The sequence below is a fragment of the Phaethon lepturus genome, unplaced genomic scaffold (genome assembly GCF_000687285.1).
Source record: "Phaethon lepturus isolate BGI_N335 unplaced genomic scaffold, ASM68728v1 scaffold40393, whole genome shotgun sequence".
Classification (NCBI taxonomy): domain Eukaryota; kingdom Metazoa; phylum Chordata; class Aves; order Phaethontiformes; family Phaethontidae; genus Phaethon; species Phaethon lepturus.
Genome location: NW_010529081.1, coordinates 16,922 through 41,545, shown reverse-complemented (window position 1 = coordinate 41,545; position 24,624 = coordinate 16,922). Strand labels below are relative to the sequence as shown.

Here is a 24,624-nt window from a genome sequence, read left to right as displayed (position 1 = left end):
TACTGAGCTCCCCCCTCCTTTGACTTCAGTGTTATGCTCAGTAGTTTCTCAACCAGTTACTGTTTAGAAGGTTTTGGATGTAAACTGCTTCCTTCTTGCTGTTCCACCAAGTCCCTACCATAGTTAACTGTAGTGAAAATGTTCTTTTTTGTCTCCCGTAGTTTAACAGCTTTGAGCAACTCTGCATAAATTACACTAATGAGAAACTGCAACAGTTTTTCAATCATCACATGTTTGTCCTGGAGCAAGAAGAGTATAAGAAGGAAGGCATTGAATGGGTATTCATTGATTTTGGCATGGACCTGCAGGCCTGCATTGATCTAATTGAGAAGGTATGCACAGGAGTGCTAAGGTGTATTTACTGAATTGGTTTTATTCATGATGCTCCCTTGGAGATGTCCTCAAGTCCCAGTGAACAGAGGAGGATAAACAGCAGGACAGGTTTCTTGCCTTTCTACGTACAATACAGAATCAGAGGAAAATCAGTATTTGTGGCATTTGTGGCTACTTGGCTTGACCTCTGTAAGTTTGCCTTACAGAGCCAACAGTAACCACAAGCTGTAACTGTTAATTTATGTGGCTGTACAATCTTCCTTGGTTTCTACTTTCTTCTTTCTCTGTCCCTACTGTTCTTCCATTTACTTTGTTCCACATACGCTTAACATCAAACTTACTTGTCAGCTTTTCAGGGCAAATGCTATGTTTCAGTCACATGCCCTGTACCTCCCCCTGTGAGGCTCCTGTTTCTTTCATTATATGTTGATGTGCAAAGTCCTTTGTGCTCTTCCTACCCTGGAACTATTGCTTCCCTCACACTGCTTCCCCAGCATGGGATACGCCTTTCCATTTCTCTACTTGGTGAGTATAATGTGGTCCTGGTGGGCACAGCTGTCCCTTGCTGTATCTCTCTTTCTGCCATCTCTTATGGCATGGCATCTAACCCTGCTGATCTGTGAGGAAAAATTAAATTTTGAGTCTTGCATTAGCAGGACATTTGGAATAACTGGAGTAGAAAGGCTGATTATTAATTGCTCTTCTACTTGATCACTTTCTTCTCCAGGGGTAGGATATCTGTGCATGATCCTAGTCCCCCAAACCACCTGTCCGGTGCTGGGAAGTTAGTTCATCTTTTCCTGAGTCATGAATAATAAAATGCTAGTTGGTGCAACTGCCTTGAAAGGTAAATCAAGCCCTTTCTGGAAGTCATCATAAAGCCTCTTAAGGTAGAATTAACACACTGAATAGTCAAAGGTGTGGTTAGTATTTTAACAGAATAGTCAAAGGCTTCCTTCTCAGGATGAGAAGAAATTTTGCAGGCTTAAAATTCCATCATATCAAACTTAAAGGCTGCACAGCTACTGAAAGCAGGCAGCCTAAGCATTTTCCAACAAGGATGTTCTTAAATCCACAGCCATTGGGAATTCTGTCTATCCTTGAAGAGGAATGTATGTTCCCGAAAGCTACTGATATGACATTCAAAGCCAAACTCTATGACAATCATCTTGGCAAGTCACCTAACTTACAGAAGCCCCGGCCTGATAAGAAAAGGAAATATGAAGCTCACTTTGAACTTCTTCATTACGCCGGTGCAGTAAGTTCCTCTGTTGGCAGGTAGACTTTGTATTAGGGGTCTTCCAGGTGGGATTTGGCCCATAGCACACAATGAGGGAGGGTGGGAAGGATGAAGAGGGGAAGAAAGGGACAGTGAGGAGTAAAAGCAGATGTCTACTCTCTCTGCACAAGCACTGCAACACACAGTAAGATGCCACCAGATTCCAGGACATCTGGTTCTTGGATACACAAATAAAATGAAACAAATTGAGGAAGGCTCAGGTGTTTTTGCTGAAAATATGCCTTGTCTTGCCTTTATCACTTTTCCTATAATCAGATTCAGACTAGTGATTAAACACCAGCAGCATCTAACTTTCCATCTTTGTTCCCTGTGCAAATGAACTGAGCAATTTCTGCCTAGCTCCAGGGATGGTTAAAAAAAAAAAAAATCTTTGACAAGACTTTTTACTCACGTTATGACTAGTGTGTCAAAGTAACCAAGGGAAATTCTACTGTGAAGGTTTAGTTAACGGGTCCGCTGATGATGGGGTGAACAGGAATACAATCCAGTGCTGTGATACCTGAGCCAAAACTCACCCAGTTTCAAAGCTCTGTTTTCAGACCATATGGGCAGAAAGAATTTGAAAGGGACACAGGAGATGTTTTATCAAACTAGAGCTGATATGAAGCCTCAGGACAGCAGAGCTGGAACCAACCTGGTGCTGTTAATTTCAAATTATAATTGAACATTAAGCTTATTTTGTATGTATTAAGAGAAATAAAGACCATCATGCTTTTTATCTGTAGTTGTTAATGGATTCAGCAAAGAAAATTAGAATTTCTATCCTGTTGTGGGGGTAGAATAGCGGAACATATTTTCCCACTAAACAGAACTGTGGCAAAGTCCAGGAGTTAGATTTTTCTGTCAGAAAATATTGATTATTCCAGTGTAGCATGCTGCTGTGAAGTGAAATTATTACTTGTTTATTTTATAGTTCAGCACTTATTAGTAGGGTCCTGCGACACTGATGACGTGGTATCTACAGCCAACTGCATGGAGTCCATGAGAAGATGTAGGGACCAGATAGTTTGGAAGGGGTTTGCGGGATTCAGGTGGTATTATTAGGAAGAGAGATTTGAGAGTTAGGAAGCAGAGAATTGGAGGGGAAGTGATGAAAAACCAGGTGGCTGGAACTGCTCTGAGAGCAGCGCTTCACAAAAGGTTACTGGCTTCAAGCCAAACCATAAAGAACTACAGGCTGCTCTGAAGGGGAACATTTGCAACCTCTGGTTTGTTTTCAATGTCTTGCTGTAGGTTCCCTATAACATCATTGGGTGGCTTGAGAAGAACAAAGACCCGCTTAATGAAACTGTAGTAGGTATTTTCCAAAAATCATCCAACAAACTCCTGGCAAGCTTGTTTGAAAGCTACGTTGGCGCTGACAGCGGTAAGCAGAATCAGCTCACATGGGTTCTCTTTCATTTCTAGTATGTGTGCTTGGGAATTAATTTAAGAAACAAAACAATTCTCTCAACTGCTATTGACTCAATGCTAGATGAGGCAGTGACTAATTATTTAGATGTGCACAGCATCTGTAGGAGGTTGCCAGTTACGCCAAGGAGGCCATTAACTCAGCTAGTTTGAATACGCGATACCTCTGAGCAATTCTGGCAACGGAACTGTGTGTTGTGAACACTCCAGAGGGAGTCTGAGCATGCAAGTGTTCAGATATGCAGGCAAGTGTTGCACAAAAAATTTTCTACATACATGTCTATGAACAAGAGCAGTTCTTGTTTCCCACGCTGTAGTCCTCCTTTGCTAGCCACCCTGAATTAAATAAGAAATACAATGTTTAAGAGAATGTTTTGGAATATTTTGTTGGATTAGTGGCAAGTAGGCACCAAAGGTGCCTGAACACCATTCCACATAGGCCAAAGTAGAAGATTTTTCCAATACATCTTCCTTTTTGGTTGCTGTTGTTTTTTTGTTTGACAAGACTAATGTATGTCTGAGAATGTATGTAAGCTGTATGCATTCCACAGGACAGTTTTATTTGTGAGAAGACAAGTAGCAAGCATCCAGAAAATTGATCTTAAGTAAATAAGACTAACATTCATTACAAAGATGTAGCTCTTGTGTCCTGAAATTGCAGTCACTTACAGCCTATTTATTAGTAACCTCATTTCTATAGATGATGTTGTCATGAATCATAAGACACTTTGTAAGGAAGCAAGCAGGCTGCAGACTTCATAATGTGATAAGAGACAGAGCTGAATGTAAATAAAAATCCTACCACTAGCAAATTCTTGCAAGTTACTAACTGCCTATTTGCCTGTGGATATTCCTGTCTGTCGGAATACTACCTTGATTTTCCTCAGTGTCAGGAGAAAAGAACAGCCTGTCCAGATTAAGCCTCCTCCAGTCTCAGCAGTGTCACCTTCAAAAGGGGGAAAGGTTTTGGGCAATTGCATCAAACACATTGTATTTCTCAATTCTCCTTTTATGTTGACTGTTGTTGACAGGTGACAGAATGTCAGACCTCCTGGGAATGATCTAATGGTCCAGTGTTTAGAAAGCTGCAGCAATTGCTGTGCATTTTTGGGTGGTGTTTGGCTCTTGTGAAACTACCTGAAGGTCATGTCAGAAACTAGCATTCCTTTGGAGGATCTGAGTGATTTTGACTCTGAAGCTTTAAGGAAAATTCAAAGGATGCAAAGCTACTATATCTAAAATGACAAATATTTATTTCCCTCTTCTAGATAGATGTTCCTTGCACAAGTTCCGTGTCTGCAGAGCAGACACGTGAGAATAAGTGTCTACACAGTACAATGTACAGTATAAACTTTCCATACGCTTTACTTTAGTTTTTTTCTTTTTCTGCATCGCCTCACCCTATAGGCTTTTTAACGAACTGCAAATGACTCTATTTTGTTAAAAGTTATTTTTCTGCCTTATTCATATTTATGGACTTTCTGCACAACAAGTGATGATGTCTGGATCTGAAATGCAAATGCAATCCAGAAAGCTTATAGTGGTCTTTGACAAAAATCCTGAGTACGTACAGAGAGCTGCAAACTTGTGATACATAACACCTGATGTTCAGAAGTCTTTGTGTAATATTTGAGCAACCAGAGCCATCAAGTGATTAGCCATGCCTTCCTTTCATTCAAAGGAAGGTGTACTATTAGAAGAGTTTGTCTGTCTCCCGTGCCCTGCCCATACCCCTAACTGAGATACAGATTGTGATTTTTATTTATTTCATTTTTTTCTTAGCTGACCAGGGAGGAGAAAAGAAACGCAAGAAAGGTGCTTCTTTTCAAACGGTGTCCTCATTGCACAAGGTTTGTTCACCCCTCCCCACCTGATGGTTTGAGTTAAGATAATACATTGAAGAGGAATGTTAAGGATTGCAATGGACTATAAAAATTGAAATCCAACATGGGAATTTGATTTGTGGCTTGGGTTATTGACCTTGGCTAAGTGAATACACTGTTATTAAAACAGCATGTGTGAGCGGCTGCTCCATTTTATCTTCTTTGACCATTCAGGAGAATACGTGTTTTTTATTTAATTTGAGGAAGTACCACAAAATGTTGCGAACAACCTTTACCACTTACTTTGTGACTTACAGCTTCATGCACGTCTTTGGAACAGGAACTGACTTCAAGTAATTTGCCAGTCCCTCTCCGATTACTGTTTGCAGTTGGATCCTAGGGTTAGAGCAGTCACAGAAAACAAAAGTTGTTGAATGGAGCGGCATATAGCCTCTTTTTTGCCAGAGTAATTCCCTTCTACTGGGACTGGCATGTGCTCGTGGTGGAAGCTGCCGCTAGGATCATGCCAGGGGAAAAATGGAGCCTGTACCATTTCTTATGCATAACACTGAGGAAGCTGTAATGTAGGTAAACCACGGGTAGGGAAGGAAGTAGTTATCTCCCACTAGTCATGTAATTTTCGCTTGTTTGGAGGTACTCCTTGTGAAGGGAAATGACAGGAAACAGGGTTGTATTTTACCAGCTGAAGAAGTGTAAAGACAGCTGAAGGATCACTCAGACAGTAATTTAATAACCCACGAACAGAAGCGCACTTTCCAGCACACAAGGTTGCTGCTAAGTACCCAGCTCAGGTTGTCTCATTTATCATCCTGTCTGGTGTATGAGAAATTTTCGGCTTGAACACTTGTGCCGATGACATTACGTTCCACCTCTAATGGTCTCTATTTTCTGCTTACTAGACAAAACACTTTCTGCAGAGCTTGGTGATCACTGGTAGGCACTGAATGGTTGGCTGCTGCTGAGCTAGCTTGCTGCCTGCCTGGGAGATGTCTGATTAAGATCAATAAAGGGAAAACGTTTGGCCAGGAGGACAAAAAGCTAGCTTTTACGAGGAACAGATGGGAAAGGTGAACTATGCTTACCGAGTGGGGAAGTGACTAGGCAAAAATGCAGTTGGCTTTACAGAAATGCTCTACGGGATGATACTGCATCTTGCTTGCTGTTCATTTCATTTCTGACATTTCTGGGTTGTAAGTAAAACATGTGCCGCCTTAAGACTTTGCTAAAACTGATGTGGATTCCTATAAAAAAGTTAATTCATACTTTGGTTTATTTGAACACACTTCTCTGTTAATAATTTTGGTAAGCTTATAATTTTCTTGGAGACTATTCAGAGATATGACCTTAATAAATTTAACAACCAAAAAATCAAAGAGATAAGTGATTGGAATTCCACTAAAGTGCTAAAACTAATTGTGTTTTTAATATGTCTGTTCTAGGAAAATTTAAATAAGCTGATGACTAACCTAAAATCTACAGCCCCTCACTTTGTACGATGCATTATCCCCAATGAATCAAAAACTCCAGGTATGGAAAACACAACAGTCTTAAAATTTTAGTATATTTGAACTATGTCATTCCAACACTTACTTCCAAGTCACCAGACTGTACTTTAATACTGTCTGTGTTGTTCACCTTATCCAGTGGTGTTGCTCTTTCAGGAGATGACACTTCACATTTTCCTATTCCCATGGTGAAATGAAGATGAAGCCCTATGGAGAAGCTCAATTTAATTTAGCCTTGTTTTTGCTCTGTAGGTGAAATGGATGCTTTCCTTGTCTTGCATCAGCTCCGCTGTAATGGTGTCCTGGAAGGCATCCGCATTTGCCGTAAGGGTTTCCCAAACAGGGTGCTTTATGCTGACTTTAAACAAAGGTAATGCAGAACTGTGTTGTCTCCTGCCCTAACCCATCAGTCAAAATAAGCAAAGAATGTCTTCTCATTTTTATTTGAGGTATTTTATTCCATGCATTTTCCATTTAGTTTGCCTGAATGTGGAGGGCAGAATTCTGCTATTGCTTGTGTCTGTGTAGATGCAAAATAGGAAATTACTCTGGGTGATTTTTTTTTTTTAAGTTTTGGAGGAAGAGGGGGAAAAAAAAAGTGGAATCTAGGCCAATTTTACTCATTGCTCATCTGTTATTAACAGGTATCGCATTCTGAATCCAGGCGCTATCCCAGAGGATAAGTTTGTGGATAGCAGAAAAGCTGCTGAAAAACTGCTGGCATCGTTAGATGTTGACCATAACCAATATCGTTTTGGACACACCAAGGTAACCAGAAAAGACCATCACTGCTTATGTAAAGAGAAAAGTAATGGATCTAATACCTAATTTGCAGAATAGGACATTGTGCAATTTCTGGTGGTGGCAATTAATGAAGAGTTAATAATACAAGGAACCAGTAATATAGCAGCAAAGTGATATTAATTTTTAAGCTGTGCTAGAGAAATTTTATTTCTCTGTCTCAAGCTCCCACAAAACTTTTTTTACAGCCACACTACAAGTGGACACAGCAGCTGATGCTCCATGAGCTCCAGTAAAACAATAGCTTATTTAATATAATATAGGTGCACTCAAACATATATGGACCACAAGATCAGCTGCAGCTTTTGAAATGAGGCCATGTGCAATTATGAGAGGATCCCATTAGCAAGGACCTGGGGGTTGTTGTTCAGCTGACCTGCTTTGAACCCGCCACGGTTGAAAAGTACTGTGGCAATTAAAATGTGGCAATAAAATAGTTTGGCCTACTCAGAACTGGGGACATGAATTGTTTTAAAACAACTTTGGAACTGTACAGTGGAGTCCTTGATGCAAGTAGTATTTGGCCCTCTGTACTCTTTTACTTTGTAACGTGTCAGTAAAAATACTGTTCTTCTGCATGATTTCAATAAGGTTTGTGTAACTCTGGAATAAAATCATTCCAGGTGTTCTTCAAAGCCGGTCTCTTGGGACATCTAGAAGAAATGAGGGATGAGAGACTTGCGAAAATCTTAACGATGATCCAGGCAAGAGCACGTGGCAGATTGATGCGGATTGAGTTTCAAAAGATAGTGGAGCGCAGGTATGAAGGCACCCCCTTACATCTTAGCAGATAATAGTCATTACCATTTAATTATATGTTGAATAGAGCCATTATTACCGTCCCTAAGGCTATAGTTTACCCTCAATTAAAGGTTTAGAGCAGATGTATGATAAAAATTATAGCAACTGTATATTAGTTGCCTGCAGCTCTGGTAAAAATCAGATTTGGAAATTTTTTGTGTCCCTTAAAATCAAGAGATATGAAGGAAGTTTCTTGTATATCTTGAAACCTAGTACAAGTTCCTAATATTACTGAGAACAAAGCCATAAAACTGACTGAGAATGAAAAAAATTCTCACTTTCTCAGTTCAGGCTAAGCTTTAGGAAATTTTGTTTGTTTTCTTCTTAAACCAGGGATGCCCTTCTTGTAATTCAGTGGAACATCCGTGCTTTTATGGCTGTGAAGAACTGGCCCTGGATGAAGCTTTTCTTTAAGATCAAACCTCTTCTGAAGTCTGCAGAAACTGAAAAGGAGATGGCCAATATGAAGGAAGAGTTCTTGAAACTGAAGGAGGCCCTGGAGAAATCTGAAGCCAGGAGAAAGGAACTTGAAGAAAAGCAAGTCTCTTTAGTTCAGGAAAAAAATGATTTGCTTCTCCAGCTTCAAGCTGTGAGTAGACACATATATTCATATATTAATTAGATGTTCTTTGAAGCTCAAAGGCTTACAGACCAGAGTGTTAGTGCAATTCAATTAAAGCTATTGGTCTTGTCAGACTCTTGCCAAAAATTAGAGTGGATAGAAATTCTCATGTTCTAGCATACAACCAGGCGGGCCAGCAATGCAAATCTTAACAGGTTCTGTGCAAGGCAATGTTCATTGCAGTTAGATATGGAAGTAGTCTTATATGTGACTAGTCATGCTCCCCACTGTCTCATCCTGCTCTGTTAATTACTGGTTGGTCTTGTCTTCTGAAATCAGGAGTGGGAAATTTTCCTTATGCTTCTCTGTAGCGTTGGATCAGGCTCTCTGACCACTTACAGGATAGGGGACAAGTGAGGAAATAAAAAGGCCAGGTAGTCATTGCTGTCCTCTTCCTTGTGCCACACCAGGAGCAAGACACTCTGGCAGATGCTGAGGAACGATGTGACTTGTTGATTAAATCCAAGATTCAGCTGGAGGCCAAAGTCAAAGAACTAACCGAGCGGGTTGAGGATGAGGAAGAGATGAATTCTGAGCTGACTTCTAAGAAGAGAAAATTGGAAGATGAGTGCTCTGAGCTCAAGAAGGATATTGATGACCTTGAAATAACACTTGCAAAAGTAGAGAAAGAGAAGCATGCTACTGAAAACAAGGTAACTTTAGAACTTCACTGTGTATTCAAAAGAGGTTGGGCATGGATTACCTATATGACAAGAGCTACTGGTCTTCTGATGGTTTTACACTGTCTGTTACACAGGCCACGCTGAAGGATCAGTATATACAGAGTTATCTGACTTGATGAGGGGACACAGTGTTAACTCTGAGCCTGTTTCCCTTTTTCTGAAGTGAGTTTTGCTGCAATTCAGATAAAGAATTACGCCTAGTTTGGACATTTTTAAGTAAACAATTTTCTGCTGTAACAATGAGTTCTTCCAGCTCTTCTTCTTAGAGCCTGTAAATGTAAAGCTCATCTCCTACTTTTTCCAGAGGGAATCAGAAGCTGGAGTCTACCACAATGAAAGTGACACTAAAAAGAATTTAGTACATTTGAAAGAATGTACTAAACCCACAATAAGAGCTGGCACACACTGGCTCCCTTGGTGGCAATTTCACTCAAAAAGCCACACGGAGCTGTGGGGAGAGAGATCCCTTTCTTTCCGTCGTCTTCCTGCATACAAGTTCAGTACAGACAGTTATTTGACCCAGGTTATGACAATCTCTTACTTCAAAGTCTTACAAATATATCTTCCCTTCTCACACAGGTCAAAAATCTGACAGAAGAAATGGCGACACTTGATGAGAATATCAGCAAACTTACTAAGGAGAAAAAGTCCTTGCAGGAAGCTCATCAGCAAGTTCTGGATGACCTACAAGCAGAGGAGGACAAGGTCAACACACTGAGCAAAGCTAAAGTGAAACTGGAACAGCAAGTGGATGATGTAAGCTGGCTCTGCCTTCATGTTTCCCCAGGCTTGTTTGTCCACCACTTACAGTTTCATGAGTCTGAAATGCTGCAAAGCTTTGAAATGTATTCCTGTCCTTTTTGAAATGACTGAAGATTTAGAAACGCAGTCCTTGTTGTACTGTCTGTAAAAGGTATAATTACTGGAACGCTATAAAAATTTATCCGTGTAGTTCAGCCTTTGAAAGGAGTGTGATAACAAGGGAAAATCCACTCAGGTTGCATTTGCAGTGTAGCTGGCATGAAGTCAAACAGAACTTTGCTACTAAGAGAACTGTGATGCTTGCACAAATGTAAAGTGTGGACTCTCTTATGTTATATTTCTGTAGCCCGTATGTCCACTGGCTGCTAGAAAACAAAAAATGTAATTTAGGATGCTTGTACTTAAGTACTTCTGCTTTGCCACTTGCTAGAGCTCAGCACAAAGCTGGGCTTAGCATATATCTGACTGTTGTAAACCATCTGTGTTCAATGTATTTATTAAGTGACTTTGTTCCTAAAGCTTGAGGGCTCACTTGAACAAGAGAAGAAAGTGAGGATGGATCTTGAAAGGGCAAAACGCAAACTGGAAGGGGATTTGAAGCTGACCCAAGAGAGTGTCATGGACTTGGAGAACGACAAGCTACAGATGGAAGAAAAGCTAAAAAAGTAAGAAAGAGACTGATTCTGTTGTACAAAATAAAGCAGCACAATTACCGCAGTCATTTCAGAACCTTCAGGTGTGTCATCCTGTTCTAATGGTGGCTAAAATGAAATTCCATGACAGAGGAGAGAGCGTGTAGCCAAGGAGGGAGGCATAATCACTTACTTGTGCACAATACACCTGAAACATCAGAATTCATTACTCTTTCCAGCATTTAAATAAAGAATAAAGGTATTTAAGTTTTTCATTGCTTAGAGGAGAAAGCTGAAGGAAGTCTCTAAAGTCGTTCATCCTAACTAGCTATGACAGTATTGTTGAAAGACCTGACTGATAAATATATTTTTCCACTGAGTCTGAAAATAATGTTACTTTTGTATGACACACAGAACCAGAAATGTAATTGCACAAATGCATGCAGAGTCTTGATGTGGAAACTGCTGCTCAGAGGAAGATGTGTTTTCATGCAAATAGCAATACACAAGGATTGCTTTCATTTTTAGTTACGTTAGAATTTTTATTGAACAACTCTTTAAAAATTGCAAAAGGCTGACTTGAAGCTACAGGGAAAGGTCACAGTAGGATTTTCCTTTCTGTGGCAGGAAAGAATTTGAAATGAGCCAGCTGAATTCCAAGATAGAAGATGAACAAGCTATAGTGATGCAGCTGCAGAAGAAGATCAAGGAGCTTCAGGTCAGCTTGCTTCCTTCTATGTACCTTAGGATGAGTTTGTGCCTCACTGAAAGGCTTTGCAGAGCTTTTCATGGCTAGCTGCAGCTTAACTTTGAGACCCAAAGATGTCACTCATCATTCTTACTCTAGCTCAAGATCTGATTTATTGGCACAAATGTGCAGGTTGCTGTGTGTCCACCTGTGTTGTAAAGTGTGGGCTGGCAGAGGGTTTAACCATTTGTAAAGTGCTTCAAGATATTCCAATGGGAAGCATAATGAAGGTGACCTCTAAAGGTGCTTGTGTCTCTTTGGTAGGCTCGTATAGAAGAACTAGAAGAGGAGTTGGAAGCAGAAAGAGCTGCTCGAGCCAAAGTGGAAAAGCAGAGATCAGATTTGGCCCGAGAGCTGGAGGAATTAAGTGAGCGACTTGAGGAGGCTGGGGGAGCCACAGCTGCCCAGCTGGAGATGAACAAGAAACGTGAGGCAGAGTTCCTGAAGCTGCGGCGGGACCTCGAGGAGGCCACACTGCACTACGAAGCCACAGCCGCCACCCTGAGGAAGAAGCACGCAGACAGTGTGGCTGAGATGGGGGAGCAACTGGACAACCTGCAGCGGGTCAAGCAGAAACTGGAAAAGGAGAAAAGCGAGCTGAAGATGGAAGTGGATGATCTGTCATCCAACATGGAGCAGATGGTCAAGGGAAAAGTAAGGGTCCTGAGGTTTCCCAGACCTGGTCACGTCTGGGAAACATGGTCATGTGTAGCTAGGGCTGGTCTGAAGGTTTCCCAGGACACCTGGTAGGGCTGAAGTGTTTTAGAAGGTGGTGCCTTGCAATCCAAGGGTGCTTATGTGCACAGTGTCCCCCCTTCCACACCTGGTGGTATAACCCTTCTTACCTGGAGATGGGACAGCAATTAAGATGGTCCGTCTAAAACACATAGTGCAACACCAGTCACAGGCATACTGTTTATCCATATATGTCAGAGCACAAAACTGTGTCACTTAAGTTGTGCTCCCCCAGGCTGGTGATGACTGGGGTGATGCCATCCAAGGCTGGATATCTCCCATCCTAAGCAGAATCCTCTCAGATCCTGCCCTTGGTTCACAGTTTTGACCCATGTTAGCACTCACGGAGTGCAAAGCAAAGGCTTGCATGACCATCATGTATATTTTTACTTCCTATGGCTGAATTGTGGATTTTGTTTCCTGGGTAGATAATCTTGGTAGCTTTCAGAGCACTCTAAAGAGTTCTTTCAGTGCAAAGTGAAGAAATTCCAGTATTCTGAGAGTTAGAAAGTTGTCATTAAACTCAATTTATGGTAAATGGCAATTAAGGCAGAATCAGTAAAGCAATTTTCATTGGAGGTGATTTTCCCATCTAGCAATTATGAGGATGCTTATGCCTGAACTTCATAGGCATGTGATTGCTTTTGAAGCTCTCGCAGAGTCTTTTTACGCTGGTGCTTTAGTTGAGAACACAGTTCAGGGAAAACGAATGGGGAAGGTGATCTGATGGGAAGACCCCTGGCCTAGGACTATAGACACAGGGCTACTATTCCCCCCCTTTACAGCTGTGGTATCTGTGTCTTTGCTATCTGCCATTTCTCTGAAAGGTAAACAGAAAAAAGGATACATATGGAAGGCTACCACTTCCAAATGGCTGTCTGGAGGCCATAGCTTTGTATGTCTTATCTCCTGATTCCTGTTAGGCAAATGCAGAGAAACTTTGTCGCACTTATGAAGACCATCTGAATGAGACAAAAACTAAACTGGAGGAAATGACTCGCCTCATGAATGACCTCACTACTCAGAAGACAAAACTCCAGAGTGAGAATGGTATGTGCGTGTTCAGCCTAAGATAAGTTACTGGGAAACAGTCTACCAAGTGTGTGTCAGCACTATGTCAGTGAGACGTATTGTGCGATCACATCTGCTTGAAGGTGGCTGGATTAAGATTGCTCAGTGAAGCAGTGTCTTTGCCTCTTTTGACTTTCCTGTCTTCAAATTTTTTTTATAACCTTGGCAGCAGGGACAACCTTGCCTTCGACTGGCTTTTAAAACAAACCTATAACCATGTTTACCAGTATACCGTGCTACTGTCTCATGAGCTGAAATGGGTGTGCTGTCTAGGCACCCAGTTTCAGGAACAAGGATGTGCACATCTGTCTTGCAATGCTAGAGGGAAGATGAAAGAGTTGGCATACTGCTGCTCTCTGTGTGAATACCATCTTCCTCAGCATGATCTTGGGCATCGCACTCTAGAAGACACTCATATCTGACCAAAAATACCACATGTCCTCTAAGTGCTTGTTACCTTTTTTAGCCAGAGTAGTACTATTTAATCTCTGCATCCTCATCAGATATCACTGTTCTGCATATTTTCAAAGACATATTTTTCATTTCCTGTCTGTTTTCATCATGTTAGTTCTATGTACTCCTATGAAGCTGCCATTTCCACCTTGCAGTGATGCCCTTCTAGTGATAAATGAACTTTTTCTTATGTATCCCTCTGTTCTGTATGCTGGTCATCGTGAGGTTCTCAGGGTGCTTTGGAGCCCTCTGAAAAGAAGTGTGTGGAAAAACAATATAAAGTAGTAAAGAAAAGTATAAAAAACCCCAGCTACAACTGCATGTGAAGTAAGCATCAGTCTAGTCTGATCCACGAGCTTAACTGAAATTAATGACTCAAGATAGTGGCAGTACAAATAACAACAAACACCCCACCCCCGCCCAACCAAACACCTAAGGAAAACTATCCTGGTGAAGTGTCTGATAGATACAACTTCGGAAGAAGCTTCACAAGAGGTCAGCCACAATCCCTGTTAGTTCTTTTCCTCAGCAGAACTGGACAGGTGGGATTTTGATTTTGGCTGGGACTTTGTAATTTTCTGGTCTTACCTCTTTTTTGTTCTGTGGTTAAATCCTGTGGCAGGTGAATTTATAAGACAGCTTGAAGAGAAGGAGTCACTAATAAGTCAGCTGTCCCGTGGGAAAACATCATTTACGCAACAGATTGAAGAACTTAGGAGACAGCTAGAAGAGGAAACGAAGGTAATGCTTTGACTGTGTGCCATTCATTGAGATGGAATGGGGAAAACTCTTCATGTTCATTTGTAGCCTGGATAAAAGCTGAAATGAGACATAGGAATGAGAATGCTTCTTGGTAATTGTACTGATATAAGTTCTTGTCTCTGACTGAGGCAAGACACAGGAGAAGAGTTTGGAAAAATAATCAGCATCCATAATTGCTAAATAAAACTTACCCAGTAGTATAGCCAAAATCTCAGATCTTGCATCTTAAAAGCCCTTGACCTGGACTGTCAAGACCAGAGGCAAAAAGAAAAAAAGGCTTAAGCTTCCATTTGGATTTCTACGGGCTGTTTGTTTGGGTTTTGCTGTAGGTAACCCTGTAATACTGTGACCTTTATATATCTGCAGTCCAAAAATGCCCTGGCTCATGCCCTGCAAGCAGCCAGGCATGACTGTGATCTCTTGCGGGAGCAGTATGAGGAAGAGCAAGAAGCCAAGGCAGAGCTGCAGCGGGCTCTCTCCAAGGGAAATGCAGAAGTGGCACAGTGGAGAACAAAGTATGAGACTGATGCCATTCAGAGAACTGAGGAGCTGGAAGATGCCAAGTAAGTGGGTTATATGGGCTTCATTGTGCCCTCAGCTGGGAAGACTGTGCTCCCTGGGTCTTGTTATGATGCTAAGGAAATAGGGCAATCTGTTTGGAAAAAGCCCTCTGGGTCATTTCTGTCATTTGTGGCTGTCCTCCTTCTGTTCTTTTCATTGCTTGAGCAGGTCAATGTTTCTGTGGAGTCCTTGTTGATGGGGTAGTAGATATGGATACTGGGGTTTATTTAAGAACTAACAAGATTAGATTACCCTACTTGGTTGTCTTGCACATTCACTTGCTTTGCCCTGGCCCAGTGCTACGTTCCCTAGGTCTTAACTTGCCTTCCCAGCAGGGAGATGATGGCTGCTCCAGGAAGGTAGGGCAGAAAGTCATGTTGGTTCATGCTGTGCAGTCACTCACAGTTAACAGTCTCAGATATTATTGGGCAAGGTCTTTGAGCACCTCCAGCATCTACCTCCACACATCTCTGATCTGCAGGATCTTCCCCCACTTCCAGTACATTTTCTCGATCTAGCATCTTCACTTTCTTCTTTCTGGGCCCTCCTTTCTTTCCAGGACCTATTCTTCCTGCCGGGACTCCCAACCCTCTGTTTTCCTAATCTAAATAGTCTATGAACAAAAGCCCAAGGCGTGATCAGCCTCCTAACTGGTAGTTCTGTTTTATATCTTTTAATTGGAGGAACATGACACTTTCATTTAGACCAGGTGTTACCAAAATTTACAACCAGCCCATCCTGGTTACAGCTAGCAGGTAGGAAGCTGCTGCTTGAGAGTTCAAAAGTTCAATTTCAAATATTCACACATACGTACGTACACATGCACAAAATTATCTGCCACATGTCAGCATTCATTATTTAAGCTGCTTTTTTGCTTATCATAGCCCTTTCTCTCTAGAGACTTGATTTCCCCTTCCCTTCTTCTTGCCCCCCGGCCCCCTCCAGTTCTCCCTTTCAAAACTGATTTATTGAGATACTGGTTGGTATCAGTTTTTCTGGATAACATGGCAGCAGTGGCTCTCAGTCATTTCACTGTCTCGTCCCACCTGCTAGGAAAAAGCTTGCAGCTCGCCTGCAGGAAGCTGAGGAAGCAATCGAGGCAGCCAATGCCAAGTGCTCTTCTCTGGAAAAGACAAAGCACAGGCTGCAGAATGAGCTGGAAGACATGATGATTGACCTGGAGAAGGCCAACTCAGCAGCTGCCTCCCTGGACAAGAAGCAGCGTGGATTTGACAAGATCATCAATGACTGGAAGCAGAAGTATGAAGAGTCACAGGCTGAGCTGGAGGCTTCCCAGAAGGAGGCCCGTGGCCTCAGCACTGAGCTCTTCAAGCTGAAGAATGCCTACGAGGAGACACTGGACCATCTGGAGACGTTGAAACGGGAAAACAAGAACCTCCAAGGTAGGCTTCATTCAGGCCCCACATCCAGTGTGAGAGCCATACCAGTGGACAGCTGAAGGGATGCAGGTGCCCTGTAACAGCTGTGGGGAAAGGCGTTTATTTCGTCCTTGAGACTAGCTTTCTGATGTGTTTGGAGACACTGACTGATACCGGCAATGCAGGTTTTAAACATAGAAATCAGTATGGCCAGCGAAAAGCAGACATCCTTTTGCTCACCTGTCAATGAAGCTCACTGGCAGAGGTGCCAGTCTCAGGGGAGGAACAAGAAAGATGACAGAGGTGCAGCAGATGAAGCCTAGACAGCTCCCAAAGCAGAGCACAGTGTTGCTAGCCTACAGATCACAGATAAAAACTAAACCACAATAACCACTTCAAAAAGCATTCACATGCTTGAAGTCTCTGCCTTCAAGTTGGTCAGGTAAAAAAAGTTGCTGTAAATGAAAGTAAGGCAGCATTTGTGTACAGACAAACCCTTGAGGTAGTAGTTTGAGGCATGGGTCCTGTATTCACACTTTATGAATTGCAGTATGTTTGGGACACACTGATCGCTAAATCCATCCACCCTTTTTGTTTCAGAGGAGATTTCTGATCTGACCAATCAGATTAGTGAAGGAAACAAGAGCCTCCATGAAATAGAAAAAATCAAGAAACAGGTTGAACAAGAGAAGTCGGAAGTTCAGCTGGCTCTGGAAGAAGCAGAGGTAAGGAAAGAAAGTTCAAGGGAAGAGGAAAGGGTGTCTTTATCATGATTTTCCTTCCTTTTTCATCCTCTCAACAACACAGCCATTGTGTTGATCATTAGCAAGTACAACCTTTCTGCACCCAGCTCCTCTGGTCTTGCTAGCCAGTGTATTCAAGAGTGACTGGTGATTTTTGGAGATGTCAGCTCTAAGGTCATCAAGTGGAGGCCCTTTCAAAGGAGGTGCCGTGTATGTTTTGGTTTTTTGAGGTTGGTTGGTTTTTTTCCCCCTTTCAGGAAGCTCAGAAATCTTCAGCTCACATCCTGAAAATCCAGTCCTTCTTGCTCAGTTCAGCATAGAATATTTCACTCTTTCAAGAAACAGGAACTGATGAGAATTATGGACTTTTATCAGATATTTCTAGTGTCTAATTTCCAACAACAAATTGACCATTTCCTGTTTTTGAGAATAAGGCGGCAAACGTCCTGATGATTTTAAATTGCGTAAGGTCTCAGATATTGTGTTGGTTACTGCAGCCTGCTTTAAAAAATAGTAGCAGTCTCAGAAACCAAATAAAAACAGGCCATTTGGAAAATCTTTGACTCCCATGTGAGTGTGGAAAGACGCTTAGCATCACTGCATTAATTTCTACAGTGACAAGTATGCACAAGAGGGATGCTTCATCCCAGTTTCCAGAAACAAACCAACAATAGGGAACAAGCCAACTGGAAATCCTGATTATTCACTTAAAGGGCTGGGTTGTCAGGTTTTTTTTAAAGTTTGGTGCATTGCAGAGCTGGGGAGGGGTCTAGGTGGTATTGGCTAGAAGCAACACAGCACATAGCAAGAGATTTTTAGTGAAGGCCGCATTTCTTTCGAATTGTACTTTAAACAACAGCTGCTAAGGCGAACACTACCCAGTGACAGGGATCCGTTAATACCTTCAATGCTGTGCAACTTCTTTTGTCTGTTACAAGACACTTTATACTTTGCAGGGATTTCACAGCCAAACAAACAAGTGTCCTGATCAGAGCAGAGAGCGTGCCTTTCTTCCACAGCCCTAAGATGTGGAGAGTGATTATATACTCTGTCAATAAACTTCTCTTGCTAGAAAGAATACATCGGTTCTTGAGGGATCTAAGGGGCACACTTTACTTTCCTGGACTGTGTGGAACAGCTTCCTAAAGCTCAGTGAAATTAGGAACTAACAAAAGTAAAGTGGGCATGTATTTTATTTTAATTATGAAAGAAATGGTTTAATACAGATTTTCTCCCTCCTTTGTGAGTTTGCGTCTCCGGCAGTCGCAATGGTGACACGGTGCTCCTGCGTGCTGTTCCCATTAATACACTGTGGCTCCTTGGCATGAAGTGTGCATGCAACTGACTTGTAGCTGCTGCATGATGGCTGGAGGTTGGCAAGGATTTTGTACCACTGTGTCTTCAGAACAGATTCGCCTTCCATCATCTCTCAAGGGAAGCATAGCTAAGCCTGTGCAATTCTACCCTTCAGAGAGCACTTCCAAAATATATGGCGTTCAGTTCTGCTTGCCTTCCCTGTGCGATGTGAGCAGTGAGGAGTCAGAATGCCACTGAGCCTGGTTTATGTGAGACCTGGAAGTCAGAGGCCCTGTTATTTCACTATGGGCTGTTGTCAGCTTAGTTCATGACTTCCATATATGAGAGAAATGTCAGAACAAAGACACAGGAGCAAATCTCCCTTGTTTCATAGAGTTGTCTTCGTGTTAATTGGAAAGACCAGAGTATTTTTGCATTTTGTCACATAGAGCTGATGTCTGTTATTTTTTTCCCTGAAGTCATACTACTGAGTAAGATTGTATAAATGGGAGGCTTTCAACACTACATGATTTGGAGAGATCTTTGTGAGCTGGGGGATGTGTGGATCCCTTCACCCTCCCAACAACTATCTTGTTTTAGCTTTTACCTATCCCTTACAAGCTTGTGAATTTCCAGGGGGTGCCTATACAGGGGTGTGGAGCAGGGAACATCTTGTTGATATCAAAACTGTGTAGGCAGGCCCTAGGGTATTTTTTTGTGAGCCATGGCCTGTTTGACAATTTGTCCTCTGAGGAGCTTGCTGCTCAGTTTTTCAGCTGCCAAGTTGCATTAGAAGGCAAATAAATGCATTGTTTTGCCACGTAAGCCACTTGTGTCCTTGCCTAGAGAGAGAGGCAGGGAGGAAACAGTGCTGTTGGGAATGGGAAGAAAAGTGTGAAGGGATCATCTTTGTGCAGCAGTTTGATTTGAAAAAATAAAAAAATAGCAACTCTTGGCTTGCAAGCTTTTGGTGCTTTCGATTTCAGGGAGCTTTGGAGCATGAAGAAAGTAAGACCCTTCGTTTTCAGCTTGAACTTTCTCAGCTTAAAGCAGAGTTTGAAAGGAAACTGACAGAAAAGGAGGAAGAAATGGAAAATATAAGGTATTGTGCAGGAAACAGCATGTTGTTTTAAAGGGAAAACCTCAAAAAACCAGAAATATTCTCAAGATCCAAGCCAGTCAAATGCACCACAGGTAGTTATGCCAGCACAAGCAGATACAGTCCGCACTAGAAACCAAGACAGCTCTGATTATTTGCCCAAGGGTAGTCCTACCACATTACCGTTTCTTAGTTCAAATACTCCCGTCAGTTCAGCCTCTGCCAGCATACACATAAGCCCATCGTACATATCACATACCAGCCGTAACATAACTGGCCGGCATAACCAAAGTTGCAGCAGACCAAGGGCCGCTAAGTCTGTATGTTTACAGTATGGAGACAAATAGACCTAGAGAGCTGCCATCTCCTAATCCTCTAGGATGGCTGCCTCCCAGGGGGAACCACAGGCAAAATCAGCAGTAGTACCTCAATGGTGCTCAAACCTATGTTATGTGAAGACAATCTTTACCTCTGCATTTAATTAATTTATGCAGTTATAGCTACACTGATTATAGGAGGATGTGAGGAGCTTGCCTTTATGTGTACACCATTTGGGTAAGCAGTGACAATTGCAGAGGTACAGAAAGTATGAATATAAAAGGCTTGTAGGTGAAAGGGATAAACAGGAAAAACATAAAGCAATTAGATGACAGGAGGATGATGTCTTTTGTCTCTCCCCTCCCACCCAGCACACCAACTCCGATCTGAAGAGTTACACTCTTAAAATGATGCTACGCTGGGCCAGATTTTCAGTAATGTGTACATACAGTTCTTCAGAAAACTCTGGCCTTGAATTAGTCAGTGTTGCAGCACTATTAATGCAAGAACCATGTCACTGTTTGTTGGTAGGGAAAGGAAGTCCAAGGCTCACCTTGGCCAACGTTGATACAAGGATTGATATGTTAATTGTTTAGAAAACAATGTTTCAGCCCTTTCAGATACTATCTTCTGATGTCCTGCAGATGTCTGCATTACAGAGATCTCAGGACAAGCTATCTTAATCAATGCCTTCTGCCTCAGCTTCGTTTACGAGTGTTTTGCTGCTAAGATGTTCAGCAGACATGCTGTGTTGTTCCCTGGGAGTCTAGGGCACAGTTCAGTATCTTGCTGAAGCACTAAGGCCCTCAAGGTTTTCCTTGCTGACTCAGTGATTTCCCAGAACTCCTATGCTTTCAAGCAAAACTTTGCCAGCAGCAAGAGAAATATTTCCCTGTATGAGTCATATTCTATGCTTTGAGTTACCTTCTGGTTGTAAGAGAGCAAAACTTTCATCATAGGACTTGACTGTTACAGAGTCAAGAAAATTAAGCACCTGTCTGTATCTGTTTTGCCATCTTTAAATTGGCACTAAGCTGCCTTTCAAGGGGGACCAGGCTGTTAATTAGGGTGAACTTAATCTCTCCTAACTTTAGATGTCCATAACACAGATTTCTATTCCTGAATTACTCCTCTTATAATTGAGCATAGAAATGTGTTTCAACATCTACTTTAAGATACAATAAATTGTAGCTTACACATGCCATTTACTATAAAGGGTGCCTAGAGTAATTAGCTTAGAATGTAGCTGTCTACCTTCAGTTTGATTAATCCCCTCCACTAATGCCTTCATAAAAAGGTTGAGATGCAAAACATGTCAGTAAATGATTCAGTAAATATCTTGGCAAGTGACTGCTAAGCTTGAAGTGCTTCTTGTTAGATTCAAACCTGTACTTGCTTGAGTTCACAAGAGATCTGAGAGAACTCCTTGCTCCAGTATTGCTAAAGAAAACACAGGAGAAGGATGCTATAGGTGCTTACAGATCAGGAGTTAGCTGAGGGTGTGAAGCACACCAGCCAGTTAGATGGCAGTGAGGCACTAGAAACCTGTGCTATGTATGTCATTAAGAAATATGCCATTTCTGGAAATCAGACACTTTCAGAAAATGAAGTACTGTTGCATGTAGTTCTGCATTCCTGTGCAGAGAGGAAAATTACTCCATTCACCCTTCATGTCCTTTTTACATTATTCCATAACCAGGAGAAATCAGCAACGTGCCATAGATTCACTGCAGTCCACCCTTGATTCTGAAGCCCGAAGCAGAAATGAGGCCATCCGGCTCAAAAAGAAGATGGAAGGGGACCTCAACGAGATGGAAATCCAGCTCAGCCATGCTAACAGGCATGCTGCAGAAGCAACAAAGTCAGCACGTGTCTTGCAGACACAAATAAAGGTACTGCGAGAGCTGCCAGTCCCAAGCAGCCAATGGTAGGTGCAGGCTACCTTTCATTAGCACAGAGCAAAACAGCAACAGTGATGGTAATTAAGAGAGAAGCTACTCCCAGGGATGTGCAGGGAAAGCCCTTGGTGATCTCATCTGGCATAAGAGAATACTGAAATATGGATTTCTTCCAAGACTTACATACAAGCTGGATGAGATCCAGTCATAAAACCCTTGCTGGCTACAGCCTCCTGCAGGGGCAGAAAGCTGCAGCATGAGATATTGAAAATCTATGACCTTCTTGTGAGCTTGCAAGTCAGTGTAAGAAGTGACTCAAAAGTGGAGAGCAAGTCAGCTGGCTAGAGCACAGGGAGTATGTGTATCTTCAGCGTTGTTGTTTTCTTCGACATTTGTAATAGCTTAAAAAAAAAAGGGCTTTCCTAAGACAACTCTTAAGTCATCACCTCTCCCACACCTAAGCAGCTAGTTCTGCCTCAGGCAGAACTGCGAGCTCTGACAGATTTGAGCACACAGGTTTTTCCCCCATTGCACTACATACCACAAAAGCTATTCAGCTTACAGTGTGGAGGAAGCCTTTCCCCAATAAAGCAGCACTGAAATTCCTGAGGTGGGCCCCACGCAACATCTGCAGTCTGGGGTCCTCTTACGCAAGCATAGTGGCTTGAAATGGACTTGCACTGGCAAAAAACCCAAACATCTGCTTTGTTATAGGAGCTGCAAGTGCAGCTGGATGACTCGGGACACGTGAATGAAGATCTGAAGGAGCAGCTGGCGGTCTCTGACAGGAGGAACAATCTTCTCCAGTCGGAACTGGATGAGCTGAGGGCTTTGCTGGACCAGACGGAACGGGCAAGGAAGCTGGCAGAGCATGAACTGCTGGAAGCCACTGAACGTGTGAACCTGCTTCACACTCAGGTTAGCTTTTTTTGTGCTCTCTCCCTCACTGGGTTAAACTGAGCCTTGTCTATTAAGCTCTGACACTGTTTGTCCATGGCCATCATAAATCAGACACACCTTGTCCTCCTTCAAGGGAGAAAATGAGGGAGAGGAAGTCAGTCACTCTGTAGATAGGCCACCTCACTCCCTTCAAGTTAGCTGGAATTGATGATTCAGCCAACTGCTTTAAACAGTTTCCAGAAAAAGCAATGATGGAAGATAAGAAGGAAGATTCCTTCTTCCACACTTCCAATGTTTCCCACGAGTTAAGCCATGGCTGGGATGGTGTAGCACTTCTTTGGAGAAGTGACGCTTCAGGGCATTGATGTTACTCAGCAATGATAACTGCAGAGGCTGGGTTCTAACAATAGGTGCATTGTGCAGGGCAGGAAAATACCCTGCAGCAAAGTGCCCTTTACCACATCACAAGTCTTCATTCATAGAGGCCTTTGGGCTTTGTCACAATGGACACTACAGTTTTTACAGGGACATGGAGGGGCATGCACTGACATGCCAGCATTTTTGTTATAAAACCAAAGCTTCTCTTCACCAAATACTTAATGGTCAGAAGGAAATGAAAATGTGCTACAGGCTGGTGATGTTTTGAAATGTTTCCTCCAGCCCATGATGCCATGGGGCTTCTGTTTTAATCACCTCACTGACTAACTGATTATGGATTGTTAGATTTCAAAAATGAACTGGCTTCATTCTTCTATTTCAGCCTCTTGCTTATTATCTAAACCAAAACCTGAATGCTTACATCTTTGAGAGTATTTTTAATATTTCCTCAGTCTGAAGCTAAGCTACATAGTAAAGGCCAGCCCTTACCATGTCCCTGGATCTCCCTTCCCAGATACTGCTGTGTAATCCAGGAGTTGTGAAAATCAGTAAGCCACCTTGGTGTGCTATGGTATTTAGGGAAGTTATGTCTCTAATCATCATTTTTCCTCCTCTTCTGCTGTTGCTTTGGGGAAAACTTAATAAAAGAACACAAGCCTGATCAATCAAAAGAAGAAGCTGGAGGGTGACATTTCCCAGATGCAGAATGAAGTGGAGGAATCAATCCAGGAGTGCCGGAATGCAGAGGAAAAAGCCAAGAAAGCTATTACAGATGTAAGTAGGCTGGTTCCTTGATCACTTCTTTTCAGCAATATCTTAGGACAAACAAGTATTTCCCAGGTCACCATTTCTGTGCTTGTTACAAAGCTCATACATCCAGTGTGCTCCACAGTTATCTGGAGGTAACTGATGAAACAACAAAACAAAACAGGCTAGGGGTAAAAAGAGAGGAAGGACTTCTTCCTGATGTTTGGGTTTTGGTTTTGGTTGTTTTGTTGGGTTTTTTTTGCCTCAAGAATGCAGTTTCCACTGATCATGAAAGTCTCAAGTCATGCCACCTTTGAATCAGGTAAATCATACACCTGGATAGGCTAAACCAGTTCAGACTGAACTAGCACTAACTGGTCTCCTGGTGTTCATAGAATCTGATGCGAGAAACAAAATTCCTGAATCCCAGACGAGGTACCTGAGAACTAGGTGTCTGTCAGAAAAAAATGAGGCCTAAGATCCCAGAAGGAAAGATGGAGTGCATTCTTCCTCTAGAGAAGACATAATTTGGGCAGGTCTAGTTTTATTTCCCACAGACCTGGAGAAATCCATGTCTTCAGAGTTCAGCTAATGTATCACATCATACCAACAGATAAAGTGAAAGCTAAAACTGCAGGTTTCTGTGACTTACATGTCTGGAGTGCCTGGACAAAGCTATTCCTGTCTTTACTGCATCTCAGCTGACAGCACTATTACTGCCTACCAGCAAGAAGGCACTGATTGTCCTTGGTTCAGCTCCAGCATGGACTGCAATGACTGCTGTCTTCCAGCGACCGCTCAGTGATGCATACAAAAGTGGCTCTTGGTGTCAGGCACAAATGT

General features: G+C 42.3%; 1 protein-coding gene across 1 annotated transcript in view; it reads left to right on the top strand.

Moving 5' to 3' along the window:
- Window positions 1–24,624, top strand: part of LOC104618289 (myosin heavy chain, cardiac muscle isoform) — a gene marked incomplete at its 5' end in the record, with an annotated part of 36,106 nt that overhangs the window by 6,587 nt on the left and 4,895 nt on the right. The window contains 23 exons of the mRNA XM_010283839.1: window positions 162–332; window positions 1,412–1,591; window positions 2,867–2,999; window positions 4,826–4,893; window positions 6,327–6,414; window positions 6,645–6,762; window positions 7,037–7,160; window positions 7,817–7,953; window positions 8,328–8,583; window positions 9,027–9,269; window positions 9,879–10,055; window positions 10,581–10,726; window positions 11,321–11,411; window positions 11,706–12,095; window positions 13,100–13,226; window positions 14,323–14,441; window positions 14,829–15,025; window positions 16,077–16,426; window positions 17,003–17,127; window positions 19,428–19,543; window positions 21,558–21,750; window positions 22,471–22,674; window positions 23,683–23,808. Of these exons, the coding sequence (XP_010282141.1) occupies window positions 162–332; window positions 1,412–1,591; window positions 2,867–2,999; window positions 4,826–4,893; window positions 6,327–6,414; window positions 6,645–6,762; window positions 7,037–7,160; window positions 7,817–7,953; window positions 8,328–8,583; window positions 9,027–9,269; window positions 9,879–10,055; window positions 10,581–10,726; window positions 11,321–11,411; window positions 11,706–12,095; window positions 13,100–13,226; window positions 14,323–14,441; window positions 14,829–15,025; window positions 16,077–16,426; window positions 17,003–17,127; window positions 19,428–19,543; window positions 21,558–21,750; window positions 22,471–22,674; window positions 23,683–23,808 (3,879 nt within the window). The remainder of the gene's footprint in view (window positions 1–161; window positions 333–1,411; window positions 1,592–2,866; window positions 3,000–4,825; window positions 4,894–6,326; window positions 6,415–6,644; window positions 6,763–7,036; window positions 7,161–7,816; window positions 7,954–8,327; window positions 8,584–9,026; window positions 9,270–9,878; window positions 10,056–10,580; window positions 10,727–11,320; window positions 11,412–11,705; window positions 12,096–13,099; window positions 13,227–14,322; window positions 14,442–14,828; window positions 15,026–16,076; window positions 16,427–17,002; window positions 17,128–19,427; window positions 19,544–21,557; window positions 21,751–22,470; window positions 22,675–23,682; window positions 23,809–24,624) is intronic.